This window comes from Rhea pennata, chromosome 14 (genome assembly GCF_028389875.1).
Source record: "Rhea pennata isolate bPtePen1 chromosome 14, bPtePen1.pri, whole genome shotgun sequence".
Taxonomy (NCBI): Eukaryota; Metazoa; Chordata; class Aves; order Rheiformes; family Rheidae; genus Rhea; species Rhea pennata.
Genome location: NC_084676.1, coordinates 11,201,678 through 11,225,342, shown reverse-complemented (window position 1 = coordinate 11,225,342; position 23,665 = coordinate 11,201,678). Strand labels below are relative to the sequence as shown.

The window sequence follows — 23,665 nt, the reverse complement described above, 5'->3', positions numbered from 1 at the left end:
GGGCCCCGCGGCCGCCCCGCCGCCCCCACGGCGGCCGCCGCGTCCTGCCCGTCCCGGCGGGGCCCGGCCGCTTCCCCCCGCTCGCCCTCCACGGTTTGAAGTAATCTTTGCTCCTGCCCCTTGCAAGCAGTATTCGGTGGCTCCTGCCCTCCCTCCTGCCGGGCCGGGCCGGGCCGAAACGGTTTTAGTTTTTTGCCGTTGTAAATACGAGGAACCCCTGTCCCCGTCCCGTCCCGTCCCCCTCCGCTGCCCGACCGCGGCCGAGAGACGCGTGGCTGCGTTGAAACTACCTAGAGGTGCATTTGGGAACGCTCCTGTGCCGGGTTTTCTACCTCAGATCTGCATGACCACTTCCCAAGGGACCGGGCGCGCCACACCACGTATTTAAAAGCGAATAATAAAAAAAAAGAATAAAATTAAAACTTTATGCAAACAGCCTTGGGTCCCCCCCGTGTCCTTCCCCGCCGCACCCTGGGCCCTTCTCCTGCAGTCACGGTCAGACTCAGCCTGTTCGCGCTCAGGGAGCCGCTGCAGAGCGACCGCCATCTCCCGGGGCAGGGGTGCGCGGGCACGGAGGAGAAGGCAGCAGGGCTGGTGGGAACAGTCCCTGGAGAGGACCGGGGCTCCCTGGCCAGGCTTCCCTCCCTCCTGCCTGCAAGGGGTGAAGGGCACTAGGCTCTGCAGGTTTAAGGATTCCCCCTAAGTCCGTGCCCGACTCAGGTTGATGCACGCTAGGGAATTCCCTTCCTGGGCTCCTTCACACAGCTCCTCAGGGCCTTTTCTATGCCAGGCTTGTAGATGCACATTTTACATCAAAGATGCAAGTGCCCAGAGAGCGAGTGCAGAGAAGCAGCTGGAGCTAGAGCCCCTCCTGCCCCAAAACCCTGGGAGGCACCTGGCTCTTTAGGGGATCCTCCCAAGGTGTGTGTGTGCGGGGGGTGGGGGGGTGGGGGGGGAGGGCAGAGATTGCAGCTCTCCCCTTCTCCCTTCTGCTTCCCTAGGAGCTGGCTCTGTCCCGCAAGCGCACACTTGCGGTCCACCCTAGAGCCCGAACCCTGCCCCTTCCCAACAATATACATGTGAGAGGCTGGATCCTGACCCAGGAGACCCCAGACAAACTTCAGGAAAGACGGCAGGATTAGGCCTTTACAGCGGCTGCACACCCTGGTGAAACGCAGGCCCCGCTTCATTACGGCACAGACATTTACCCGCAACCCTGCATTAGCGCGCTCCCAGGTCCCACACGGAGACACGGGGCTCAGCTCCACATCTTCAGCCCAAGCAGCTCTGGATCCCGCAGCTCTTTCGCGGAGGGATCCCCTCTTAGGAGCTGCCTGTGCTTCATTTTGGAAGGAGCAACGTCCTCCCACCCCCCCCCCCCTTGCAGTACGAATGCAACAGGCGCCTCCGACTGCAGATACACCAATGGCCGTGCAGTCTAAAATCTCCTCTGTGCAGCTTTTCTCAGGCACAAATCCTTAATAATTCTTAATAATTAAAGCTGAATCCTCGCTCTGTATTTTGCGTGCACCCAGCTTTGTTCCTGCAGCATTGCTCCCAGGGCCCAGGCACGCGCGCTGGTGCAGGGCCCGATCCTGCATTCCTTGCCTGGCCCCGTTGCCGTTCCCAGAGATGTCAGGATAAACTCAAATTCTTGTCAGGCAAAGAAAACCAGGACAGGAGGAGCTGTATGTTATTATAGGGTTAATCAGAAGGTTCATCTGGGAGCGTTTTCTATTTAAAATCAAGCTTTTGCTTGTAGCTAAACGTATTGTACTAACGATGCAACATCTATAAATCACCCTCATGTCTATCAATTTGTGCGTGTGCAACTGCATACACCAAAAATACACCAGCTCACCCCAGAGCATCTGCGGAGGAGCAACTTAGGTTTCCTAACCACTTTGTGCGTGTGTGTATAAATACAAGCGCACACATATACAAGCAGGGAGCAGCTACGAGAATCGGGGACGGCCTGGGCTCTGCAAGCGCGGCGCCGCTCCTGGAGCCTGCAAACCCCAGACGCACAAACACGTTGGGGAACGGCCCGGGTCATTAAACCTCATTGTACGTCCAGGCCGTGTGAATCAGCCTGCCAGCGCGGTAGACAGGCTCGCGTTGGAGCTGCTGTACAGCTGTCTTCCCAACCCCAAATCAAGCCTGTTTTCTGATTTCTTTGAACGAGGCTGAGATGAAAATTGACTGCTAGAGCAGAGCAATCAGCGCACGGTAGTATTTTTTTGTTTTTGCTCATGCTATAAAAAGTTTAGCATGGCACCAACTCCGTGAGTGAAGCTAGAACAGGGTCTTTCTAAAAACAAACACATTCACTACAAAAAGAAACAAGAAAGAAAAATTACAGAAAATCTGCCCCAAATACCCTATTTTATGGCTGAATTTCACAATCCCTTACAGGGCTGGGTTTTTACGGGAAAGCTCCCAAGCCATCACCATAACACTGTAATCCAGCGCACCGTAAACGCGTCCGGCCCCAGATCCTGTTTACGTGTGCTAGCTCGTACCCCGTGTACATGTGGCGCTAGCCAGGGCTGCCTCGTGGCGCAGGACGGGAGAACGCGCTGAACCGCCATCTCCGGCTTGCTCTCCCGGCTGACGCGGGAGCACTTTGCGCACAGGACGGTCCTCAGCAAGGGGCAGGCGGGGGGGGCCCTCAGCCCCTCTCCGCACCGGTCCCCTCCCTCCCCGCGCGGCAGGCTTTATCTGGAGCGTCGTTTTGGAGTCTGGGGACCCTCCACTACCCTGCTGAAAACCTCCGGCCTTATTCGTCTTACAAGTTTCCAGCTTTGCATCTGGGAAGAAGGAGACCCCGCGCAGCCGGGCCGGTGCCCTGCTCTCACTGCGAGAATCGTTGCCTTTCTTACCACCAGCTCCTGCTGCGGGGTGCCTCTTGGCTGCAAACTTCTGCAAAACTTCTCTCCCAGGGCAGCCTCCCGCGCTCTTTCGTGAGCTTCCAAGGGCAAGCGCTCTCCGTTTCCATGCCTGCGGAGGGTTTCCCTGCCCAGCAAGGCCAGCTCCCTGCCAGGGTGTAGGGTGATTAGACCAGCGTTTTGGGGTGGGTGAAAACAAGCACTAAACCCTTCCCATTCCCCGGCGCTGCACTGCTCCTCAAAACAAGAGCTTCAGACTTTATTTGCAAGCAGTTCGGTGCCAGGGGGAGCTCCGAGCTGGAGAAGAGCAGATCGGGGGCCTGTTCGTGCAGCGAGTGTGAAGGACAGGTCCGTTGCGGGATCCTATCCCCATGGCAGTTTGTCCTGCCGGTGCCAGGCGCTGCACGGCACCGTCCCCACCTGGGCACCGCACACGCAGCGTGCCGCGTTTCCTCAGGCTCACCCTCTTGCCCTGCACGGAAATTTTGCATGGGCGGAAGAAGAACGGTTGACCGCCAGCTCTAAATTTCCATCTAGCCTAGCTCAGCGGCCAGGGCGCGCACCTACGGCTCGACCCTGCCATGAACTTGATGCCGCCGGGAAGCGGGAGACTCCCGGCACGCAGGCCTGCGTCTGCGGTCGCCCGGGCAGAAGCACACGAGCGCACGGATCGCTTGGCCCCGGGCAACATCATACGTGCCGCATCCCCCGCTGGAATCCGGCCCCCGGGACGACGGCGGGGAACCGGCGGCCCCCTCGTCCCCTCTGCCCGCCCTTCGCCCCCCCGCCTGGCCAACGGCGCAGGAGCTGGGGGAGAGACGCTGATGGGTCTGCCCCACTCTGTGCCCCGCTGCGGTCTGGTGTGCGCAGCAATAGCTCCCATCTCTTTTGCATGCTTCTCCCTCGCTGCCAAACCGAGACCCTGCTTGTTGTTGTTCTAGGTATTTATGGGCCTGTTTATCTGATCCTGGGGGAGCCTATCCTTATCGCAGAGGCAGCAAGGGAAGGGTTACACTGGACAGCCCGGTAGACAGTATGGAGCCAAATAAAATACCAATCTGACAAAAAAAAAAAAAAAAAAAAAGAAAAAAGAAAAAAAAAAAAGAAAAAAGAAAAGAAAAAAGCAGAAAGACCCTCCCCCCCCAGCCCAAGCCACCCGCTCACCAGGGAGTGAGACGGTACCTGGAGCTAAACCTGCAGTGCCAGAGGAGCGGGGCAATGTCACACACTTCTGCACAGCTTCGCTTCTCCGCTCCCTGGGCTGGCTCCTGGAGGGGAACCGGCTCCACGTGCGTCTCGTGTTGGGACTTTCCTGGCCTCCCCTGCAAAGGGCAGAGCCTGCCCCGGCAGCGAGGGAGCCTCAGAGGCCTCCAGAAAAGAGCGCTGCAGGCTGCGACCCCGCGCAGCACGCCTGGGCACCCAGAATGACTGCCAGCATGCGGGGGACATCACTGGGGGACGCGGCACTGGAAGAGGAAGAGAAAAAGGACTTTTCAGTTTCAGGCGGGACGTTAGAGCAGCCGCTCACAGCCACCGCCGCGCAGGACCCGGTGCTGACCCGCGCGGCGTCGTGTCCGAGAGCCCCTCGCGTCCCAGCCGGGACTCCGTGCTGGCTGCTCCCTGGGGCTAGCGCAGGGCCGCCCAGCGGTGCGGGGGCCCCCGAGGAGCGCCGCGAGCGAGAGGCAAGGCCGGTCCCCAGGGACCCGCTCAAGGTCGCCCCGGAGGTCACGGGCAGGAGGCCTCTCCGGCCGGTGCACAGCGCCATCCGCACCCAGCGCACAGCGCCGTCCGCACCCAGCGCCAGCGGGCGCTGTCCTGCTGGCGGGACCCGGCCCAGTGCCGGGAGCTCCCACCCCTGCAGCACGCACCCACGGGCGCAGCCTGGCCGGCCGACCCGCCGGAGGGTGAAGGCACCTCCTGCCATGCCAGGAGGGCAGCCCCATGCCCAGGGGGCCAAGGGGGTCCCCCGGCTCTGCCCCCTCCCCGCTCTAATTACCTGCTCTTAAGGACGCGCCTGGCGGTTCTGGCCATTTAAGGTGGCTCCAGCCTCCCTCGAGAAGGGTAATTGGGCCATAATTTGTTTTCGGTGTCAAGATGGCGTCAAAGATAAGACAAAAATCTCCAGGTTTGGGGGCTAAAGAGACAGGAGAAATCCTGACCCAGGGCCGACCTCGGAGGAATGGCCACAAGTCCCAGTAAGTAACATGGCAGGTGAAAGATTTACTGCCAGGGCAGCTTTTTGATCCTCACCCAACACTCGGAGCCTCTCAGCCCAGTTGCTGGCTCCCAAGCCAGACTGTCTCCTCCTGCACTCACTTTGGAGGCAGTATCGCTCTATCCCTGTGTCCTGCCTACACGCCCGGGAAACGCTCCCCCCTTTGGAGCACCAGCTCCCCGCCACCCCTCAAGTTACCCGTACGAGGCAGAAACCCAGGGACAGGTTTTGGCAGCAGCAGACGTGCCAGAAAAACATCAACTAGAGTAAGGCTTGCAGTAGCAGGAGTTTTCTCTTCTGGGAGTGTCATTCAGTATGGGAGGGCTTTCTATCCAACAGAAGCCTCCTCAGTTGCAAAGTTTAAGTTTTTTCCATGCTTCCAGAGTCATGCGATTGTAGACTCATCTAAAGAGAAGATGCATTTCTAACACATTGCTGTACAAACAACATCCAAGCATCGAAAGTCTCTAAAGCCACAAGGCAGATAAAAATGCCAAACTTAAAAACAAAAAATACAACACTTGGTTTGCACCCTTATACCTGTCCTTGCTTGGGTTTATAAGCACTGAGCTCGGCCTGGGGTGTGTCTCTCCATGCAGTTGTCCATGCTGGGAGAAAACAGAGTTGCACTGGGCCAACCTTTCAAAGCATGTCCTTTGAGCAACAGACAAACTCACCTCTAGCCTCATGCCCCCACCTCTCCAAAGCCAATCTTTGCCACTCCTAGTGCAAGGTGTTGGGAGAAGTGAGCATTTACTCCCCAGATATGGTTTACTTTTTGCACAAAGGCCCATCCTGGCCCTGCTTGATGGTGGAGAAATGCCATTAGCAAGTGTCTTCTCCTGCAGTAAAGCAATTTTGCTGCCAATTTCCTGTTGATCTCCTATGACATCTCAGCACAGCCCTCAAGAAAGGTGGGTGATGTGCGTGGCGCAGCAGCCCATCTCCTTCCTAGGTAGCATTTGGGTTTAAGCTCCAGGATGGAAGTTGGGGCTGTCTTGTGAAGAATAAGTGTCCTATAAGCTCAGGAAAGGGGCAGTGAAAAGGAGATTTGTACAGAGAAGGGCTCTGCACCATCTTCAGTCAGGTGTATCTGTAAAAGCTTTGCCTCTCCTAGTAACTTCAGGGCTGAAATTGCAATAGCAAGGCTGCGGGAGCAGCCAGGGTGCTGGCCTTGAGTAGCCTGCAGTTCAGACAGGCCAAAGAGCCAACAGGTCTGCTGGAGCACAAGTGGGAAGTGAGGATTGGTGGGAGGATATTTACTGGAGAGAGGAGGGCAAGGAAGGTAGTTTCCAAAGAGGTTTAAGCTGAGGGACTGCAAAGCAAGAACATGCACTTGGAGCCCTGCTGATTCCTTGCAACAGATCATTGAGGTTAGGAAGGTCCTTGCTCACAAAGTTTCTTTTTTGCCTGCTAGTTCTTTAGTGTTAGGAATTCAAGTCCTGACCGCCCTGAAAGACTTTACAGTAACCAGAGAACTAGGGGAATTTATGGCATTACTAGCGGGTGAAAGCTGAGGAATTGAGAGGAAAAGAGATTTTTGTTTCTTAAGCTGTAGCTACCTTGACAAAAATTCTCATGGCCTGCAACTGACCTGCAGGAGCAGCTGGGGAGTGGCAGGGGCCAGAGCATGCTGGTTTAATTGCCTCAGCCTTGAGCTCTCTTCCCAAATTGAGAAGGCAGAGAGAGTTCTGAGTCTGAGCTGGCACACTAAGTTTGTGTCAGCCTTGAAGCTCCCTGGTCTGCTAGCCTTTCCTAATTAGTTCCCACTATTTTGGTTCTATGCCTGATGGAGATACTGGAGAAGCAGGTTTTGCACTAAGGGCCTATTAGCTAGGCTCAGACTCACATCTGGGCTGTGCGTTCAGCAAGTCACTAAGCAAAATGGCCAGGAACCAAGCTGGTGGTGTAAGGCTAAACCCAAGCGATTCCACATCCAATGCCCTTTTGGCCTTCTTTCTCTAGGAACATGGCACAAAGAGGTGTAAGGTCCCTGTGGAGATACCATTGCTTGGGGCTGATGAGCAGCATGGATAGCAGGAGGAGGAAAAGGAAGCAGGCTGGCCTCTTCCAGGGAGGGACTGTATCTCCCCCAGCACTTTAGTTTGTGCTTGCCCTGGACAGAAGCTCTGCCTGTACTCACTGGTGTCACTGTGTCAGTGAAGAGCCTTAAACCTGCATTTTATTCCAAGGAAAGTGGAGGCACAGAGGGTGGAGCTTAGTCAAGGCCAGTAGCAACGCACAAAGGGCTCCTGAATCTCAGGCCAGCTTTCTGTATGAGGGCCGGGACTGGCACCCAGTAAACCGGTAGAAATTCCAGAGGACAAGAAAAATGGTTCCATTGGGCAGGTGGGTTTGGATCAGTGAGAACATCAACCTGCTTGGCACAGAGAAGGAAGAGCTGAAAGGCATCATTTGGGGATGCCAACAGGGATCCTGCTTGCCCTTGTGGCAAGGCAAAGCTAGGAAGATGCTAGGCTGTTTTCCTCGTGTCTCCGCATAGAGGGGCTGGATGTGGCACCGGCCTTTCCCACCCCAGCCCAACGAAAGGCCAGTGATTTGGATGGCAAGCCACCAAACAGAGGGGATCAGATGGCTCAGGGCTGCTGGCCAGGCCTTGGCTGCTGGCTTCCCACCTGCTCAACAGGCACAGGAGTTTGCAAAAACGCAGAGGCCAAACTGAACTATGAATGAGCTGGCTCTGGGACGGCTGGATGCAACCCACTGCCTTTCCCTTTATAAAGGGAGACTTACCCACACAGCACAAGGAAGAGAGAAGTAATGTTCACACACCTCTCGTGCTCAGAGCCTCCTCCCTGCTCGGTGGTGGCAGCTTGGGTTAGTGCGCTTGCTAATGCTGTGCCTCTCACTGTGCTCTCAGGTCCCTTGGTAGTCCAAGGGACATGCTCTAACCCTGTGGCAATAGCAGCAGAAGGAGCAGCAAAGCCATCTCACCTACCTGACACTTCCTTCTTTACCTGTGTCGCAGTCTCTGCTACTCCCTACATGGGCAGCTCTGTCTCCACCTTGGAGCTCCCTGCTGAGGATGCTGCAGTCATCACAGAGCACTTCCTGAAACACATAAAGGAAGCAGATCTTGGAAAATCTTCCGCAACAATTAAGTAAAAACACATTATGGGGCTTTGAGGCAGTTAGGTAGAAGCCAACATTGCTTGCAAAGATGAGAGATGCGAAATTGGCTCCAGTGCCTGGCAAAGCGAGACTGAGTGCCGGCAGAGCTGTGCAGTCATCCCTTATTGGATACAAGCAAAATGAAAAAAATGAAAGCCTGCCCCAAGGCTCTCGCCTCCACACTTAGGCTGCTAAACCACATCTCTAAAACATAAAAACATCAAATCCTCATTCACATTTTCCCCCAGTTCTCTGCACTGCCCTTTCTGCTGGGGAGCAGAGACACCAACGCCTGGTTTACATCAGCCGCGTGAGGCGGCCGGAGGAAGGCTCAGGCAGCGAATCGGACATGTGCAATTTCAATCTCCACCAGGAAAAAAAAACTCAAACAAACCATTTTTATGATCTCCACATCCCACTACAGTATAATCCCACTTCCGGTATCTGACACAGCCAGCTCCTGCCGAGGAGCCATCTTTGGGACAGGAAAATGGCTCTGGTCCCTCTGCCAGCTGCACACAGCCCCAGGCTCGGAGGTGCAGCTGGCTGCACAGCACCCACCACCTGGGTTGCTGAGCTAACACTGCCCTCACACGGTAGCAGGGAGCAGAGAGAGGGATGAGCAATTTTAGGCTGATCAGATCAATCTGATGTTTGCCCAATTTTCCAGTGTAAATATATTAAAAGAGATTGGAACAGATTCCTCCTTGTTTTTGAGTGTGAAATCTTGTGTGGGTTTCTTGGCAAGAAGCCAGCATGACATTAAGCAGTATTATTTATTAGCATATACAAATAACAGATTAATCCACAGAGTTTAAGTCACTGGAGTTTCCAGAACACCCTCTCGTGATAAAAACAGCACCTGCACAACAGGTTGCTGCTTACAGCCGTCCTCCTCCTTTGGGTATCGCTTGGGTGATGTCCCGTGAAGTGATCCACTGTTCTTCTTTGTTTCACGATGCTCCTCTGCTTGCCTGCGGCATCTCTAGTCTTGTCTTCCTCAACAGAGTTTCCTGAGAGGGGCAGTACTTCTGTGGCACAGCAGCGTGTTATCTTGCACAAGTTCCTGCTTCATCACAAAAGCCTCCAGATGTGTCCACAAATGCAAGCACTGAGCACATGGGATTTGTTTCTGATGTGCCAGTTCCATCTCTCCCAGCTCTACAATACATCCAGGTTTGTTTTTAGCTAAGGGAACAGTAGACTCGCACGTAAGTGCCAATCACTGATTGTTTCCCACAACAGAGTAAAGCATCTGCATGATTTACTCTATTTTATCAAAGTCCTTTCCCTTCCTATTCCCACTCCCTTGTCCTCACTATCAGAAGCTATTACCTGGAGACGTAGGACAAAGGAGACCAAGCTTTTCCTGCAAGGACAGGCACGGTTGGCAGTACAGACAAGTTCTGCATAGCTGGAAGCTACCTTAGAGCAAACAGGAATAGCAGCAACATAACCTGCCACTCTCCTTCCAGAGCATGTTTTAGCGCTTGCCATTAATTCAATGATGATGAGCGGTTAGTTTGCCGTAAGATGGAACTAAGGAATAAGGATACAGTAACTGCTGTGGGATTATTTAGGTAAGAAATACATATGCAAATATTTACTGCATATCAACAGTACAATTTATTTTGGTGATAATAAATTCAAGTCATGCATTTGAGTATAAACTCTCAGTATTCTATTATCTTTTAGGAGAGCCCAACAATCTGAGAAGCTACCCTACAGCTTCTTTCCTGCCCCAAAATGAAGTCTAAACATACCTCAGACAATACCAGCACAGCCTTGAGAAATTCTGTATCAGTTCAGGAGAACAAAGTATTCAAGCCCCAACTTCTGGCATCACTTTCTCACAACAGCAAAAAAGCCTTTGCCATGCCACACGCAACACAATGGTCAGGAGAAAGAGCAACACAGAAAAAAAAGAAATGAAATTAAACTAAACAAAGCACTTCACAGGAAGAGAAAGGAATGTCAATGACTCTCTCAGCTCATCTGATTTAACACTGCGGTGCTACCTGTCAGCGTCTGTAGCAGAACTTGTCTCATCAGCTGAAGCCGTATATGGAAGATGGCCAAAGTACACTTTTGAAGGAAGCAGAAACGCAGGTTTGATCTAGATATAAATGAGATTCATTAGGAAACAGATGAATCAAATGAGATGCTGCACTTGACTGACAGTTCATGATAGGTGGGAAAAAAAAAAGTCATAGAAATACAAAGTAATGTGACTATCCAACTAACTTGATCTTGCTTCCAAAGCCTTTTGTTTGCATTCAAAAGACTCCATGATTTGTCTCTTTGCCACCCACACACCTTTGTCATAAAAAAATCCTATAAATTGACTTTGCTACTTCGGGCTTGATATTCTCTAGTACGAAAGAGCCATTTTCCCCTTTACATCTGCAATATTTTCAGTCCAGGGAGGCAGAGGGAAAGGACAGTGAATCAGAGAAGCCTGGCACAACACAACCGTGCAAAGCACGACTCCATTGGAGCCAAATATTCTAAATGCAGAAAGGCAAACACAGAAGGAAACATAGACCTTATTGCTAGATAGATCATTTATTAAAGTGGAATTCAGCATCTTCATCTTTGTCAGACAGTACAGAGTTAAAGTCTCATACACAGTGGAAGCAGGACATTTCCTCTACCTCAGAGAAATGAGTTCTACAGTTTTGCTATAAGTTACTAAGTTGCTTTAACAATACACAACTATATTACACAGTTAAAAATACAAGGTGTCCAAAACATTTGGCATAAGATCAGCACAACACATGGAGGCCAGAAACAGAAGAGGGAACACACTTTTTTTTTCTCCCAGTAAGCCTGTTAGAACACTCCAAGCTATTTTGCAAGTTACCTACTATTCACTTCCCCGGCACTCTCGCTGCAAAGTGGAGAGCTGTGGCTAGGACAGAAGCAAACCTTGCCCTGTTGGGGCTCAGCTACCTGCTGTTGTACAGGATGGCCTGCAGAGTTGCTTGCAAGGGAAACTCAGATTTAAGGCAGGAGCCCCCCCACAATCTCCCCACACTTTCTTCAACCATTTAATTCATTCCAAACAGGCAAGTCAAAAAGGCGAGACTGGGGTTAGCTGCGAAAAGTGCAAGGAGTATCTTACATCATAACAGTTAATTTGCACTTTGAAAGAGGAAAACAAAAGTCCCTAACTTGATAAGCTAGAGATGGTTAAAGGGCATCAGTGTCAAGAGAAGTGAGGCATCAACAACATTCTTCCACCTTTGGGACTCTTCAGTCAACGCTCTGGGCAGGACAAGCACTCCTTTTTGCAAGGGAGGATACCTCATCTTACCCACTTTTTAAACTGTAGAGGCAAAGTGACGCTAGTGCTCCAGGGAAGTATAACAATCTGCCAATTTAAATAAACAATCCTGCAGACCATTCCTTCCCCCTCCAACTGCAGTTACTGCTGAAGATCTCCCATTGGTATTCACATTTGGCTCAACCAAAAGACATAAAGTGCACACCTTCTCCCTTCTCCTCTCATTAAACATCCATTATAAGAGTTAATACAGAACACATCTTCCCTCATGCTGCTAACACTGGAAGTGTTTCATTCAGTCTCTCCAGGGACCATGTTGTTTCATCTTTTCTTTGCTATCACGACCTGCTTGAAACACATACTGTGCATTATTTTGGCTCTTGATTTCAAAGCCTCTGAAACCAGCTTGCACTTTAGACTAACTTTTAACGCCAATGTATTTCAGTCAAGTCTTGCACACTAGGGTATCTAATGGTTTGCAGCCACACTTTTAAGAAAATTTTGGACACCAGAGTCTTGGGGCAAGCAGTACAAACCTGCCACCTCTGCTTTTCTCAGTTTGAACATCCAAAGTGCCTGGCAAAAGAGACATCATCTTTTAATGCAATTGTTTACTTCAGGTTGATATACAATATTCCTTGAGATGCAGATATTTATGAAAACTGCATGCAAACAGAGCCTCCTTGGATATATTTGCACTTTTCAGCCATCAAATTGCCACCAACTCAAGTCTTCACACACTTCAAATTCCCTTGAATTGAGCTCAAGCTGATAATTACCAGCAATAATTATTTCTTCTTTCCTTAAAGAGAACAGAGGGTCAGTATACAGGATAATTAAGCCTAGATGAGAGATTTCCACATTATTTGTATTTTATACTGATGGCTTTGTATCTGACCAGAAGTCTAATGAAGTTAATGCAGCTCTTCAATGAGAATTGAATTAGGCTATGTAATTGAAATAGGCTACGTAATGGCTGCGGGGTTTCAAAGATGATTCCTCTGCCCCAGGTTGAATGTCACCTATGCAGGCTTGTAAGAAATAAGCGTCCAGTATTACAGGTGGAAGGTGACATGTGGTCATCCTCCCTGCCCCCAAGGCTTGTGCTCCATGGTTCAAAGCTAGACAGAATTTAAGGCCCATCCGTGAAAAACAAAATGCAAAAGGAAAAGTCTCATCACGCCAGCCAAAGCAATTTGGGTCTTCCATCTTTCCAACGAGTCTCATCTTAAAAGTGCTGAGAAAATATCCTACCTCATGGCTTCACATGTGTGAGGTTCAAACACATTTACTTTTAATTTTTTTCTTTTTTTTTCTTAAAGAAAAAAAAGTTGGAAAGTCTTTAATTGGCATGCAGCATATGGAATCAAATACACAGAATGGTATTACATAGAATGACAATTGCATTGTTGCGTTTTCTGGTTATTAGATACTAAATGCTTTTCAAGAATCACAGGCACCCTGAACATGGATATTGCTACTGAATTGACATGTGACTTCAGTTTATAGCATGGCAGTCACAAAGTGACTAACCCTTCCAAAAAGACATCATCCTTCTGCTGAAGGCTTTTTGTTCTAGCTAAGTTGAGAACAAGATAATAAGGCATTTGCAAGGGTTTATAAGGCCATGGGGTCTGACACCTAAAGACTCTTCAGGTTTTGGTGTCTTGCCTCCAAGCTTACCACCTTATAAACAACTGCTAATGGCTGGTAAACAACTTATCATCACAATTCACTAAATTTTTTTTCAAAAAGTATAATTGCTTTAAGAGTGAAACCAACAGCAATGACATTTTACATCAATTGACCATTTTCAGAGGGAAGGAAGAAAAAAAAATAAAATAAAAAAGAAGGTTTCCTGGATACCCCCTCCACACAAACAATACCAGTGAACATACCTGAACAGATGGAACCTGCCACCATATTTGTGTGAAAAGAATCATTTTCCTGCTAGCTGCTAAAACACCGCAACAGATTTACTTACTGTTAGGAATAAGAAATCTCACAACAAAAAACCTCCCCAAATTGCATTTTCACAATTTTGGTCTAGAAGTTACGATGAGGCAATACTCTCAACTCAAACTCATTTTCTCTTGGTAATATCCTCTGATTACATGAGCACTTTCAAGAGGAACATGCATTCAGAGTACATACCCTCTTAACTACCTGTCCTGAATGAGAGAAGCCAGATCATGCTGACTAATGTGGGAATTACTCCATCCTTTCAATAAGGAAAGGACCAGTGTAATTAGGAAATTTTTAAACATTCATGAAATACTGATGTAAGACATTCTCTCCTCATTCCTTGAATACCTCTTCTGTCTGACATTCTTAAAATTTACACTGAATCGAATGAGGAAGTGCTGGAACAATCATACTCCTCAAAGCTTCACAAATGGGACAGGTACCATAACAGTATTTCTGCATATGACACAGGACTTAATGTTGAAGTCTGTTGCATATTTGGAATATTAGCAATATTAGCAAACATTTCAAAGCTGATGCAAACAGCTTGCTTTAAGTTGTGACTTGACTGGTAAAGAGACCTTGGGAGAGCTTCAACAAGAGCTTCACTAAGTGAACCCTTCATGCCTTACAGAACATGTGATGCAGTACTGAGTTAGGATTTTGACCTGCATGTTTAGTTCTTCAACAAAGCTTCATCCAGTTTTGGAATATTAAAACCTGCCATTGACAAAATGCTAGCCAATGTTTTCTACTGTTCAGTTCGTTGCTTAAGGCTTGTTGAGAATATACTCTCTAAAGAGGAGTCTTGGCATCTCGTAACAGAATGGAGACATTGGTTAGGACAGCAAGAAAACAGTGGTGTTTTTTTTTTTTTTTTTTTTAAAAAAAAGAAAGAGATCCCCTTGAATAGAATTTGAGGTCACTGGAGAACAGTCATTCACAACCAACACCTTCATAAGCTTCTTTTGCCAAAATAACCACTGTGTTATTTATAAGGACACCTTGGCTTTAAATAACAAAATCAGAGTGATTTCCTCCTACAGCGCCCAGTTACAGAGCACCAGCACACTACACTGTTTCACAGAATTCTTATGAAAGCATGTGTAATGCTCACAAGAGATGAGTGCTTCAGTACTTTTTGTCCACTTGCATTGCAAAGACAGATGAAATGCAACATGCTCCAGTTAGTTCACTACTCTGGTTATGATGCTACACCCATTAACATAAATCTGGTTTACACTAAATGGAGACTGCTGAGCACACTAATCTACACAGCAGTTTTGTGACATCTGCTAAAGACTAACTTCAGTATAAAATTCATGTCACTTGTGACTCATACCTGATCTGACAGAGATTAAAAGGCAGATGTCTTAACCTGCTGTTTCACTTGACATTGCTGAGCCATTAATATAAGGGAAACACACATAATTGAGTGAATTAAATAAGGATTTCTACCAACATGATCAAACGCAGCAGATAAAGCTACATTTGCCTTAATACCACATTCTGAGGAAACATAAGTTGTCAAATACTAACAGACAATTAAGTAGCAAGTTTTTAAATAAAAGAAATTAGAAAAAAAAACGGTTTCAATGAGTTATTTGGCTTCCATGTTGGGAAACAAAAAAAAAAAAAAAAAAAAAATCAGAATGGTCAAGTCACATTCACTGGAGTAGATTTGGTGTGCTGAAGCATTTGTAGAAGTTTGGGACCTGAAGCACTGGCTCAAGGCAAGACAAGTCATGTGTAGGTGGGGATCAAGCTTCAGACAAACTTCTGACGCATGTACCTTGATTATGAATTTTCTCTCTGCTGCTATTCCAGTCCTGTGCCAAGATAAATTGCATGGTGGTTTTGTGATGCAGTCTGAATTCAGTGAATAAATTCCATTTGTGGTCTAAATTGCACTGTGATGCAGATTTCCAGAAATGGTTTAAAACACCAAGCTGACAAACTCCACAGTCCTACAGATTTACTTTGTTTCCCCATTATCTTCATTTCTTTATTCCAATATGACTTTGAAATGAGAGGAAGAAAAGTCTTCAGAAACATGCTGGTCACATGTGCTCAAATATTCCTGATAAGAATGTCTATATTTTCTGTCATCCAGACTTACTGCATTTAAAGAAATTTACAATATATTTCAACAGTTTTTATATACCTAAAATGCACAATACCATCTGTTGCCTCAAGGTCTCCCTTATTCCAAGTCCTGTTAGTCTTCATTCTAGTTGCTTGCTACTTTCTGATTTCTGATCCAGCCTGCTCTTATTGTTCTTCACCATATAGATGAAATAAGCAAGTGTCTCTTTCTCATTCACAGGAATATTCCTGAAGTGACGGCTGACAGTCTAGAAGGAAAACATGTAAAGAGACAGAAATTCTGAAATTAAAGAGTGGAAATAATCATAACTGGCGGTTCTTTGCACTTTCCAAAACTGATTTGATGGCCACTGAGCATAACAAACTTTTAGGCAAATATGCACCAATTCAAACTGTCAGTCCTCATTTACCTCTCTTTCTCTATACAGCTAGAATGTGCATGTGAAGAAAACAGTCTTGCTATCTCAGCAGTATTCGAAGCCAACCTACAAGCAGAATTTGGAAGCCAGAACGTCCTCCTGCCAAAGTAGCATAGCCTCTTCTAAGTGTCACTTCATGCTGAGATTATTTGGAGAGCAAGTTTTCCCTGAATCTCAGTATTTTAAAGGATAACGTCAGAACTATTGGAACGCTTTTCTGTGTGAACTAGATGCAGCAAAGATTTATAATCAACAGTGAAGCTAATGAGAATCTTTGTCCAAAGCAAAATGCACTGGTAAGCTTTCACCGAAAGGAACATCAGGTATTTGCAACACAAGGGACAGGGTTCAGCTAGAGCTACCCCTCTCTGACATGAGCATAAATCATTGATCATTAGCCGCTTTTTCTTGAAAAAAATGAATGTAAGAAACATCTTGAAGCTGGAGAGGAGATTTGCTTCTCATATAGAGGAAGCACTTTTTTGGTATCCAACACAGCTCCAGAACTGAATTTGGATGCAGGCTGAGCAATGAGTCACTCCAAGAAGATTTATGGAAGTTTGAGTTTTCCTTACGGTGGGTTAGCAGCAGGTGTCTAAGAGCCTCAGGCAGCAGTGATTCAAGCATGGGAGCTGGACGAGGATCCAGCGTAGGGTCAAAGCTGCTCAGACTTCACAGGAAATCTGGGAAGTGTGTGACAACTTTAAGTTAGGCTCCCCTTAAGGTTATTTTCTGCTTGCATAGTAGTTTTATCCTTTTTTTTTCCCCTCTCCTGGGCATATTTATGGTAAATTGCCTAAGTATGTGGTACTCCATGGCAGGAGGTAACTGAGAGACTATGAACTGATTAGTTAGAACATGACAAATCAGGTCTACTAGGGAGGACATACACCCACTCTGTTTCATTCACCTTACTCTTCCATGCACTACCCTAAACATCCTGTGCATTCATTCCCTAATCTACTTTGAAAGAAAGCAAGAAAGAGTTTTGCTGGCTTTTGGGGGTCTTTTTGTTTTAGGTTTTTTAAAGCAAAAACTTTTCAATCTTTGGGCAAACAGTTGTAAAAGTCCAACTTGAAAAATATTAGTTACCATTCAGTAACTGATACAGTTTCTCCAAGCTTAGAGGAGACTTTTCCCAGAGAATGCCTTCAGATCAACTCAGGAGAGCGAGCAGGTGCACACCTCAAGATGCACACCAAGCACAAACAACAGAATTATGCTTTTAACAGATATCTCACGTGGTGTGAAAGAACTGGTAGAGGCCCAAGGAGAGATCCCTTTATTGACTTAACAGAGAATTATAAGATGCCAAGATAAAGGAGGGAAATATGGAATTTGAAGTCATGGTCAGTGATTTTTGCTTTTAATAATAAGCAATTTCAACAAGTTCAAGTGCCTGTGAGGAAAGAAAAACTAACAGAGACACTGAAAGTGACTATTAGTATATAACTTTGAGTTTCTGTAAGACTAGCATGCAGGCCACTAAAAACTATGGTCTGTTTCTGTTCCCTAAAGGTGACTATAATTGATTGTGACTATAAACAAGGAGGGAAAGGAAGCAGAGAAAAACATGTTACTAAGACATGCTTTCAAGAGGCAGCTTCCAAAGCTTCCATGATTGCCTCAGGTGAAAGAATGCATGCAGCTTTCTGTTGGCACCATCCCCTGAAACTCACCACAGGGCACACAGTATAAACTAGTAAGAGAGTCAGAGTCACTAAAGGTACTGGCATCCAAGAAAGGAGCATTTGAGCAGAGGAGGAAAAAAACAATAGCTTTTTTAATAGCAAAGATAATACAACTTCTGTCATCACTTACTTCTGCTAGTTGAGCCTTGTTGAGTCCAGGCCTAGTCTGTAATTTATAATGTCTCTTGTAACGTCGCAGCGTATTCACTTGGAGCTGGAACAAGTCAACCTGGAAGTGATGCAGAGAAGGGGGATGAGCTCTGCATTCCTGCGTAATAGAAGCTATCTAAATATAACTCTTTCTTCCTCAAGAGAGCTGCTCCTTGGCCATATTCAGAACCATATCGGCTTGCCTTAGTGACAAATCTAAGTATATTTTGTACGTGTTAATACTAAAGGACCAAAATAGCCTCAGGGAAATACAAAATTTTGTTCTGGTTCACTTGCTGTCAACAGAATTGCTGGCCAATTTCTGCTCTCAATTACACCTCTGCAACCTCTGAACAAAGGGAAACTTTTTGCTCCCACAAGGTTTAAAAAGCTCACATACGAGACATCAATTTAGCAAGGACTGAACAAATGGCTTGTGACATAAACCAGTACAAGAATGGAGAAGAAATGCAATTCAAATATTTCAATGGAAAGTGCACAACTTAAAAGCAGGGGGAGGTTACAGGAAGGAAGATTAAGATCATGTGGGAAATGCCATGCTTCAAAGACAAAAGGAAGCTCTGTTGAAAACCAAGAAGAAAGAGCATTATGACTGATACACTGCAGAGCTCCCCGTTGAGTTATATGATGTGCATCCTCAGTTTTCCACCACCAAACAGCCTCCATGCTCTACAGTACTAGCATCCTCAGATGCCAATTAGCTCTTCACCGATCATTCTAGTAACTAAGGTAAAGCCCGCATTGGAAAGTTTTGGCTGAAAACTGTTGAACAAGATCACTAGCAACCAGAAGAGAGTGACATATTCTAAAAACACCCCCCCAAAAAAACTTCCACAGTATTTTTTTTTCCAGAACCTCCAGCAGACACATAGCTTTGCTGACAAAACAATTCTAGTTTTTTCAGAACAAAAATGCGCTGTGCCAGTCTCGATGGCACCTCCAGCAGAGGGCTCTGCTGATGCAGCTGGAGCCTGGCTCCACTGTGAACATCACCTCTGCGCAACTTTTCGCAATGTCATCAGTACTAGAATCATCATCAAAGCAAATACTGTGAACAATAGCACAGAAAAGTGTGTTTTGTAACACAGAAAAAGAGATCTCCTCAGAATAAAAGCATGCTAGGAATGCAGTTTGTGATTTGAAGGTAGTTTAAAATAGAACCAAAATACTGTATGCAACAATCTGGGAAAGCTTAACACCTTCGGACATCATCTACCCAAGCATACAGTGACTGACCAGATGGACTCCGGTGGCTTTGCAAGACAATGTATGCTAGATAACAAACAATCATATTGGGGCCCCAGGCATTGCTAAAAATATTTTTCCTTTTAAGTGAAGATTAGTACTAAACTCTATTTTAACACCTCACTGTTTGGAAGCTGTGCGTACGTGAAGCTGTGCAGTTACACTGTCATACCTACCATTATAGAAAGTCTTATATGGGCAAAGGACTAATCCAGGGATGATGATGAAAATTAGAATATTATACATCAGATAAAGTCTTCCTAAAGATGACTTTAAATTCATAGTGGTTTCAGTAAAGCTGCAACTTAAAATCTATAGATTTTAAGATACATGAAAATTTCTAAGTGAAACTGCGACATGCTCAAAATCAGTAAAGCACTCTACACCCACTTCAGACCCCCTACTAACCTCCGGGACATCCGTTTCATGCTCAGGAGAGTCACCTCCGTCATCGCTTGTCTTTCTCTTTCTTTTGTTTCGGACACTTTGAATGAAATTCTTGTGGAAATCGCAAATATACAGATGCCTCACCTAAGAGTCAAAAGTGGTGAAAGAAAACAATCAAAATACTGTAAACCACTTAGACACCAGTATTACAGACAGCATACTTCCTACCACACAACTGACATTAAGGAAATTCTAATCTTAAACCCCAGGTCTGATATCATATTCTTGAATTAAAGATAACTTACATTACAAACACTAAAGAGAGCGGAAGCAAAGGACTCAAGAACTCCGGGAGAACCCAGAACTCTGCTGATAATTTCTTTTATTATGGCTGTGATCACATGTCAAAAGAGCGAAGGGAAAAAAAAAAGGGTAATCACCTACAGGAAATGTATTTGTTTCAGGAATTACCACTGAGTAATTAAGAAAAACATTATTCTGTCCTGTGCTTGTGAACTTTCTTGTTTGAATGGTACATAAGATTATTAATGCAAGTTGTTTCAAAGTCAGGTCAGAATAAAACCTTAGTTAAAACAAGCAAACTAAAAAAATGTCTTTTTTCCTGTAACCCAAGGAATAGTATCTATATAACAATGGGCGACAAGTGATCAAAATTAACATCAGAAAGGCACAAATGTCTTCAGACAACAAATGCATCCTACATTTGAAATCATTTTACATAGCCAGCTTCATACTTCCCTTCACTGTTACTTCATTAGCCTAATTTCTTCTTTTTATTTCTAAAGTCTTTCATCTGATAACACAGAATTTTTTCTAAAATGAAAGGAGTGACTGGACCACTACAAAAGCCTGCTGAATGCTCAGATCAGGGAAAAAAAAAATCACTTCTTTTAGAAATAAAATTATTTTTCGAATTTAGTCTCTCCCTTCACACAATATTTTGCATTTTGGCTGTATAAAAGGAACCTAACCAACTGAAGAAGCTGAAACAGACCGACTCAAATTTTCACCTTTTTGTTTTCAGTTGTTTTAATTCTTCAAGACCAGGTAAGAAAAGCATAGAGAGCAGACTTATGTTAACAGAGTTGCTTTTAAGGAATTCCGTCTGTAAACCTGGCAGGCTGCTCTACTTTACCTGTTCTCTACTCAGCAAGCAGCCTGTTTGTCCCTGGAGCTGAAAGCTGCCACTCAATGTCATTAAGCGGTCAGCAGCAGCAAATCGGGGTGTTTGGTGCCAACCGCCGAGCAAACGCGCCGCTGCTCCGTTTAGGAGGTAGCACACCTCCCAGGCTGAGGCGGCTGCGACATTTTTTTTTTTTTTTTGAATAATCAGCTTCACTAGAACCATGAAATCTTCCCAGTTAAATCCACCAGTTACACCCCACCAGAAGAGTTGTGTCCCACATAACGTACGTCGCCCAGGGGCGCCGGCATTTTCCAACACGAAAGTGAAAACAAGCGCTAGCGCCTGCGAAGCGCGGACAGCTCGCGCCTCCGCTCACAGCCTGCTCCCGCGCACCGAGGGCCCTTCCCAACGCGGGCTCGCACCCGCCTCGTTAACGGCCACGCTACGGCCGGCGCCGCCGTGTTTTCACCTCGGCGCGTCCCCCCCCCCCGCCCGCCTTATCCTACGGTAGGAACGCAGAAAAAAAAAAAAAAAAAAAAAAAAAAAACCCATGGTGCAGGGGAACTGAGCGCGCAGCACAACGCCGCGTCCCCCGCGCCCCGCGGCAGCGGGAGGCGCCGGCGGGCGGCAGCCGCCCCGCGGCGGCGGGAAACGGGGCCCGAGGCGGCGCCCGGGCGAGCAACTTTCGGCGGCGCCCGGCCCCGCGCCCGCGGGCGGAGCTGCACTGCGGCGGCGGCGGGCGCGCAGCCGGCGCCGCCGGGACTCACACTTTTGTCGATGTCCAGCTTCAGCTTCTTCTGCGAGATGCTCTTCTGGATACGCTTGCTGAAGGACGCGTTGCCGGCGGGGCGCACGCAGCGGTCCCCGTCGTCGATGAGGCAGCAGCTCTGGCCGTAAAAGGGGGCGGCGGGAGGCCCATCCCGGCTGTCCTCCTCGGTGCTGAAACCATTCATCGCCCACCTGCCCGCCCCGCGCCCCGCCCGGGGAGCCGAGAACCGGGGGGCAGAGCCGCCGCCGCCGCCCCCCGCCGCCGCGGCGCCCCGCGCCCGCGGGGGGACCCCGCCGCCCCCGCGAGGGGACCCCGCCGCCTCCGGGGCCCCCTCGAGGGGGGACCCCCCTCAGCCCCCGCGGAAGGTGCCGCGCCGCCGCGCCCCTCCGCGCGGGCCGGGCCGGGCCGGGCGCCCCAAGCGCCGCCGCCCGCGCGGAGCCGGGAGCCGGGACCCCACACGCACCGCACCGCGCACACTCACACACACACACACACACACTCGCACGCACAAAACCGCCTCCCCGGCAGCGGAAGTCCCGCCCCGCCGGCCCGCAGGCGGCGCGCCGGTTGGGCGGCGCGGCTGGAGGGGCGCGGCGCTGCGCCGCCGCTCCGCGCGCCTATTGGAGGAGGGCGCCGCCCGTCCGGCCCCTCCGAGCGGCCGCGCCCCGCCTCCGCGCTCGCCCGGCAGCCGGAAGGTCGCCGCGAGACGGGCGCGCGAGCGCCGGCCGGGGGGGGGGGGGCAGCGCGCGCCGTTGCCAAGGCACCGCCCCCCCCCAACGACCGTTAACGGCCGCCGGCGCGGAGGGAGCGGCCGCAGCTAGGAGGGTGCCCCGCCGGCCGGCGCCTGCCCTTCCTGCGAGAAGAAGGGGCGTTTGCTGAGGCAGCGCGGCGGCAGAGCCAGCGCCCGGCCTTGTCGACCGGGAGGAGAGGGCAGCGGTGCCCCGCAGGGCGCGGGAGGCGCCGGCGCCCTGCTCGGCAGAGACAGCCGCACCGCGTCGCGAAGCGCCAGCCCTTGGCTGCAGCGCTCGCCTGCCTCAGCCTTTGGGCCGCAGGGTCATAACCCGACATTTCTCTCCAGGTGACAAAAGCTGCATCAGCATCACTGATACACCACAAAAGAAAGCAGATATCCAGGCTGAGTGTGTGTTTCTAGCACAGTCCCCTTTGCAAAAAACTCACTTGGATGTACTCTGCAAGTATCTTCGTGGCTACAGCAGCACGTGAGGCTCTTGATGTAGCTAGTGTAAGCAGGAGTCCCTGGCTGAAATGTTAAAGATTTGTTTTTTCTACTTAAAAGTCAGAGATGGTGAAATGATTGGACCTGGAAAAGTGTGTGCCAAAGAAATCTGACTTGAAGCTTTGCATTTGTTTTCTCTTCACAAAGAAATGAAATCCCTACTGATCTGTGGGGAAATGCTGCCACCTCTATAATACCAGGCAGCGTTTGCATGTGTCAAAAGGTATGTGGGCAGATGCAAATAGGAAAGGACTATGTCTTCCTGAAGAAAATGTTTTGCACAAATAGAAAAAAGTTCTCTAGAACAAAATATCTTGGAAGTCCCAAATCATGCATGTGGAACAATATGGTCTACTACAGGATAGACTATGCTGAATTTGCACACACAAAATACGTTTGAAAGAAAGAGGCCATTCAAAGCCCTCGATCAGACGAGCCTGCTTCAGAGTAACACTGACACAGGCATCTTGCAACCTGTTCTGCCTGCTCCCAACAAGAAAGCGGAGGAACACTAAAAATGTATTTTCCAGGCTGCCAATAAAAAATGTGTTTCAGAATAAATCATGAGTACAGGGCACAGTCTTAATACTCTTTCTCAAGTTATGCCTGTTTGTCTTAGTTTTTATTGCTGATGCACTCAGCCACTGAATCGCTTCTGTTTGTCCTTGTGATTGCTAGAAAACCATGGTGAGCAATCCTGGGAACAACACTCACAGAAGTTGGCCACTCCAGTGAAAGCAAACAAGTTTACCCTCAAGCACTTAGCTGAATTGCTTACCTGAAGTATGAACCCTTCTGAAAAAAAAAAAAAAAAAAAAAAAGAGAAAGCCTTTTTTTGGGAAAAGGGAAAACACCATTGTTGATGACGACAGCACTTGTGTGGAGGTCTCAGAGCTCTCCATCATGAGCTTTCTAGGTTTTTCTTTATAACACTACAAATAAAAATCAAGCAGCAGGCTGAAGTCTTAGACTGTCAAGCAGGAGGACTATCTTGACGTTTTGGAAGC

The 23,665-nt window shown here is 48.2% G+C and overlaps 1 protein-coding gene across 1 annotated transcript; it reads right to left on the bottom strand.

Annotated features, from left to right (window-relative positions):
• Positions 1-10,781: 10,781 nt before the first annotated feature.
• Positions 10,782-21,689, bottom strand: SAP30L (SAP30 like). Its single transcript, XM_062587459.1, has 4 exons — positions 21,420-21,689; positions 19,527-19,649; positions 17,833-17,931; positions 10,782-15,840 (listed from the first exon to the last, which is right to left on the bottom strand). The coding sequence occupies exons 1-4, from the start codon at positions 21,603-21,605 to the stop codon at positions 15,712-15,714; spliced, it is 537 nt and encodes a 178-aa protein (XP_062443443.1). The 5' UTR covers positions 21,606-21,689; the 3' UTR covers positions 10,782-15,711.
• Positions 21,690-23,665: the final 1,976 nt, after the last annotated feature.

Bases quoted from the DNA above. Each gene is read 5' to 3' on its own strand.
- SAP30L (XM_062587459.1), bottom strand. From the start codon at position 21,605: ATGAATGGTTTCAGCACCGAGGAGGACAGCCGGGATGGGCCTCCCGCC. The intron at 19,650-21,419 runs GTGAGTCCCGGC...TTTGACTCTTAG, and splicing joins AGCTGGACATCGACAAAAGT to GTGAGGCATCTGTATATTTG. The intron at 15,841-17,832 runs GTAAGTGATGAC...TTTTCCTTCTAG, and splicing joins ACAAGGCTCAACTAGCAGAA to ACTGTCAGCCGTCACTTCAG.